General features: G+C 40.9%; 1 protein-coding gene across 1 annotated transcript in view; it reads left to right on the top strand.

Annotated features, from left to right (window-relative positions):
• TESK2 (testis-specific kinase 2) overlaps window positions 1-6,000 on the top strand; it is a 211,009-nt gene that overhangs the window by 195,264 nt on the left and 9,745 nt on the right. The window contains exon 5 of the mRNA XM_006839702.1: window positions 299-445. Within this exon, the coding sequence (XP_006839765.1) occupies window positions 299-445 (147 nt within the window). The remainder of the gene's footprint in view (window positions 1-298; window positions 446-6,000) is intronic.

Genomic DNA, 6,000 nt, shown 5'->3' with positions numbered 1-6,000 from the left:
AGAGAGAGAGAGAGAGAGAGAGAGAGAGAGAGTGTCCTGGTGTGGCACTGTGGGTTAATGTGCTGGACTGCATGTTTGGTTTGATCCGCAAGGTCAGTGGTTCAAGCTCACCAGCCATTCCTTGGAAACCCTATACAGGGTGGCTGTGAGTGGGAACCAACTCGATGGCACCTAACAACAACATATATATGTATGTATATGTAGTCTTCATGTTCTAAATGTTTACTGTTTAGTGGTTTCACCACCAGCCTGAACACTTGTTGACCAATGGTAGCTGGGTTTTCCTTCTGTTTTGCAGTATATCAACTTTGGAAACCTTGAACAATTACTAGACAGTAACCTGCATTTGCCCTGGACTGTGAGGGTGAAACTGGCCTATGACTTAGCAGTGGGCCTCAGCTACCTTCACTTCAAAGGCATTTTCCATCGGGACCTCACATCCAAGGTATGAAGGCTTTATTTTCATAGCCCTTTGACAGACACTGCCCTTCTTCCTTACCAGGAATCTGTGTTAAGAGATCAATCATTAGTTAGCTTAAAAATGATGAAGCTCTCTTAAAGATTTAGCATTTAATCACAGAGAACACAACTCATTACTCTGTGTAGCTAGTCCTTAGAAAGCCTATGTTACCTTAGAGCAGGTGTCTTTCAGTGTTGAGCCAGGCAACACGTACATCTTGAGAGTCTTATTGTTTGACTTCAGTCTCCTGAATTTGGGTTGTTAAGAGCAGGTGGCAGGGTTCAGTTGCCTTGTAGGAATAGCAGCAATTAAGGCCACGTGGGGAGCTGTTTCTTAGTACTCTTTCCAGTAATTTGCTGTTAGGTAAAATATGAGTTTAGGGATTTTTGATCAATTGAGTTCAGGTTTTGAAGGCCATAATGTTCTGACCCATTTTCTGTCTGTGTGAGTGAGTTTCTGCCATCCTGCCAGTTCCTCTTTGGCATCAGTTGGTCTCCATTAGTACTCTTTTGCTTTCCAAATTTCAGTGTTATCAGGTTAGAAAAGAGTTGTTTGTACAGGAAGTTGGCTATGCAGTAAAACAAGTACCTCAGGGCCAGGTGACCCAGGAAACCACTATGACAAAGTTTACATAAATAGTACTGTTTGATCATTGACGGAGAACTGTAAGACCATTTAACACATCTGCCCATGAGCTGAATCTAAAGTCTCCTAGGGATGGATATAGGAATATTGTACCTGGTCAAGAATAACTGTCATTTCATTCTCCATCTTCAGCACAGACACACACACACACACACACGTATATATGTATGTAGGTAGGTATGTAATATATATAAATATATGTGCATACATAGGTCTTTGTCATAGTTGAGTGGGAAGGGAATCTGTTGTAAGAAGTTTCCAGTGAAAACAAAAGAAGACTGTATTCTCAGAGCCAACAAGACCTAGAGTAGCAAGTTCCTGACTGCCTTATACCGCAGTGGTTTTGGTGTTTTAAATAATAGCCCTATCCCCAAGGACCTTTGGCCATTGGTTTATAAACTGCTGCACAGAAAATAGCTTTGAAGTATGGCAAGGCCATTTGTAGTCAGATGCACTATTCCTGGAAGGAATCCTGGTGGCACAAACAGTTAAATGGTTGACTGTTAAACAAAAAGGTGCTGGCTCAAACCCATCCAGCAGCTAGCTCCTTAGGAGAATGTCCTGGTAGTCTGTTTCCATAAAGATTATAGCCAAGAAAACTATGGCAGTTCTACTCTGTCACTTGGGGTTGGTATGAGTGAAAAATGACTTGATACTTCACAGGAGCAGCACTGTTCCTGAAGGAACACTTAAGACCAACAATTAGACTCTGGGAATCAGCTGAGAACTAGCTGTAAGGAGTCCTTGATTTAAATCAGTACCTGCAAGGATTGGGCAGTTGAACAGTTGGAACCTGGAAGGTGGTATTCTGTCCTTTCACCAGGCTTTTCTTCTTCCTCTAGAATGTTTTAGAAAATCACAGTAGGAAAACTGGAGTAATTCCAGGCCTATGAATAGGGTTGTATTAATTTAATAACTGTCTTGGTAGTTTACACTCACTCTTGGCATTCAGCCAAAATAAATCTTTGCTTCCTACTCAAAGAAATTAATTTCTTTCAGGAGGAAAGTAATTCATGGCAAGTTATCCATCAGTCACAGATTATTTCCTCCATATCTAAAGGAATATTAAAAAATGAATTTCTGATATTGACATGTTTAAAACCATGTTGAGAAAGTACAGCCCACAGCATTTTATAACTAAGTGTTGAACCACATAGTATAGACTGAACATTTTCAGAACAGGGAACAATCATGCTAGGCCAGGGTAGTTAAGCTTTCTGGAGAAGATAGGTCTTCCCACCACTCTCTAAGACTGTATCATATTTCCTTCTGTGCTCCCCCCCCCAAAAAAAAAAACCACACCAAACAACTTTGTCCCGTTGTGCTAGTGCCCATGATGTGTGATTCTTTTTAGGCTTGTCTTGTGTTATACATATGACTAACCATTTTAGAGACCTATAGGGTAAGATTTTCAGATATATTGTCAGGAGGGATCAGTCGCTGGAGAAGGGTATCATGTTTGGTAAGGTGGAAGGTCAGAGCAAAAGAGGAGACCCCCAGCAAGATGGATTGGGAAAGTGGCAGCATCAATGAGCTCAAGTGTGGCAACAATTGAGGTTGGCCCAGGATCAGGTAGTGTTTTGCTCTGTTGTACTGGGTTGCTATGAGTCATTACCAACTCGATGGCACCTAACAGCAACAACAACAACAGGGTAAGATCACTACATTTGATGTCCCTGGAGTTAGCATTCCCAGTGTCATATGGACTAAGAGAAAAATTCAGAATTTAGGAGAAAGAATTCCTGTATTTCTGGGTTTTCTTGGTTTTAGACGTTAAGGAGGAGGCGTTGAGGGTACTTCCAGGTGATGAGAATCAATGACTTTTGCAATCTGCATGCAGGTTGGGAAGTACATTGTAGAGTATACTCAAGTTGAAGACAAACAATTGGGTTTCATAAACCAGATTATTCAATCTATGATACTCTGTTGATGGCTGTTTTATCATCTGTGAATGTGTGATTAAGTAATGTATGAGTGTTCTAGCTTCATTTAAACTGTATTTCTAGGTACAGAGTTGAATGGCAGCCCTTAGACCAGAACAGCAGCACTCAGGAGACCTGTGTGGTGGTGGCAGTGGCCATAAGAATGAACCTACCTCAAGGGAAACATAAGGCCAAAGGGAGACAAAGTAGGGCTACTAAGTTTTCAAAGTGTCACTTCCCTGGTAACTGTGCAGGGTCTGGGTTGATTCCTTTAAGGACATTACCAGACTTAATTACTGTATAGTTGCTGTTGCTGATAAGTGCTATCAAGTCAATTCTGACTACGACCCTATGTAGTGTTTCCAAGTAGTGGCTGATGGTTTTGAACCGTTAACCTTGTGATTATCAATCCAATGCTTATCCTACAGGTAGTACTATATACTCATTACCAGGGTACTATACATTTTGTCATGAAATTAAGAGAGAATGGAATTTGTCCATGAACTTTTTTGCAGTCTCTCATATTTGCTTATTTTATCATGTTGTGTCTCCCACTAGTATAAGTTCTCAGTGCACTCTTACTCACCTTTTTATTCCTAGCACCTAGCACAGATTCTGTCAGAGTAGGGGCTTCCTGGCTCTGTTTCAAGGCCTGGGTTTGATAGCATAGTGGCCAAAAAACATCTGTTCAAGAGCTGAGATTTTGGGTTCTAGGCCTGATTGTGCCCTACCTCTTCTAGTGACTTCAGTGCTCTTAGGGCCTTAGTGTTCACTATCTGTAATATAGATTGTGTCCCTGACCGCAAAAGAATGATCAAACATTGTCACAATGGTAAAGGTAGAAGTTTTGTAACAAAAAAGGGGTCGGGGTGCGGGGAGTAGTTAATCCTACAGTTCAGGAACAGAGGACCCTAGGACCATCAAGGGAGAAAAACACAAGCGGAATGTGGTACCCTATCCAGAGAAGCAGTAACACCAGAGGTGGAGGCAGAGATGCGGACACAGAGAGAGAGAGCCGTTCAGGACTCTAGACTCATGGAAAGAGAAAGGCTGTGTGCTGGCGGCCAGGAGGCAGGTTTGCAGAATGTGCATTTTGGTTGTTTAAATGATTGTATCCTAAGTGTTTTTGTGTACATTCCCCCCAGCCCAAAACAAAACAAAAAAACAGGGACTAGAAGCAAGTACTGTTGAATGATGATGCACGGATGACATTGTAATCATTGCAATGAAACAATGAGTGTAAAACTGATGTTCTCCTATGTAAACTATTACCCAATTCACAATAAAAACTTAAAAATAAAATATAAAAAAGAATGATCAAACAGAGCTAACTGAAAGAATTTAAAGTACAGGCACTCCCAGGTTACAAACATCTGTTTTGTTCAGTTGTGCACAGGGTCACTATGAGTCAAAGCTGACTCCACCAGCACCTAATATAAATAACAAGGATACACTTAGGAGTCGTTAGCATAGAAGTGATCATTAGAAATGTTGGAAAGCCTGCGTCATATAGCACCAGAATAGCTGTAGGCCCCAAATAGAACCTTTGAAGGCATTATCAGTGGAGAAGAATCAAAAGGAAAGGGACTAGCCTCTAACTGTTGTTGTGTGCCGTTGAGTCGATTCCGACCCTTAGTGACCCTGTATAGGGTTTCCAAGAAGCAACTGGTGAGCTTGAACCACCGACCTTGCAGTTCAAACAGCTTTGCATTGTGGCGCATTAACCCACAACGCCACACCAGGACTCATATTCAGTAGCTTTGCATACCCAGTACTAATGTGATTCTTGAATCATGTAAAAACACTGAAGGAAAATAGTAGCTAATCCTAGTCAGGTTTCCTCTCCATTTTCCTTATCACCTCAGATGCAGATTCTTCAAGTTCGGCTTTTTTTTGTGTGGGAAAAATGTTTTTGGAAACTCTGAGGGCAGTGGACTCTCTAGACCCGAGGAAGATTACTCTAGGCATCTTTGCCTCATGTGATCTTCCTTGTGTTAGCCATTTCTTAGCTGCTCATAGAGAAATCACTTCCTTCTAGATGGATAGTTTCTAGGGAGTGAAAAGTAGGCCTCCATGAATGTGAATTGGAGCAGAAACTGAACTTTTTTTTTTTTTAACTTGTGAGTTGAGTGAGGGTTTACGGAACAGATCATTAGTCCCACATTCAAAAAATTACCCACTTCATGTCATTACAGTAATTGCAGTCCACTCCGTGTACTGTACAGTATTTACCTCTATTCACTTTTATTTTTTCCTTACCTACCCCCTCAACCATCATAGAATAGCAAGACAATTGTTTCTTAACTTTTACAACAGTTGTTGTCGGTTAAGTGCCTTTAAGTCTATTCCGACCCATAGGGTTTCCAAGGAGCAGCTGGTGAGCTTGAACCACTGACCTTGTAGTTCAAACAACTTTGTAGTCTGACTCTTTGATGTATTAGCTTACAGCACCACACCAGGACTCTGACAACAGTAGTCTCATGCAATATTTGTTCTTTTGTGATAGACTAATTTCTCAGCATAAGGTGCTTCAGGTTCATCATGTTGTGAGGTGTTTTGCAGATTCTTTGTTATTCTTCAACCTTTGTATAGCATTCCATTGTATGTATGTACCAAAGTTTGTTTAACCATCCTTCTGTACAGGGGCATTTAGGCTCTCTCCATCTTTGTGCTGTTGTGAAGAGTGCTGCAGTGAACATGGGTGTGCATAGATCTAGTTCTGTCACAGCTATTATTTCGTGAGGATATATACCAGGATTGCTGGGTTTTACGTATTTTCATTTCCAACTTTTTGAGAAAGCACTATATTGTTTTCCATAGCAGTTGCACCAACAGTGTAGGAGGTTTTTTTTTTTTTAGTCTTTTTACTACATTTTACAGTCCCACCAACAGTGTAGGAGGTTCCCAATCTCTCCACACCTTCACCAGCATTTCTTGTTTTCTATTTTTTTTTTTAACATTACTTTTAATACT

This window comes from Chrysochloris asiatica, unplaced genomic scaffold, assembly GCF_000296735.1.
Source record: "Chrysochloris asiatica unplaced genomic scaffold, ChrAsi1.0 scaffold00026, whole genome shotgun sequence".
In the NCBI taxonomy this organism is placed as follows: domain Eukaryota; kingdom Metazoa; phylum Chordata; class Mammalia; order Afrosoricida; family Chrysochloridae; genus Chrysochloris; species Chrysochloris asiatica.
The sequence above is the reverse complement of the archived record's forward strand: the minus strand, read 5'-3'. Positions and strand labels throughout refer to the sequence as shown.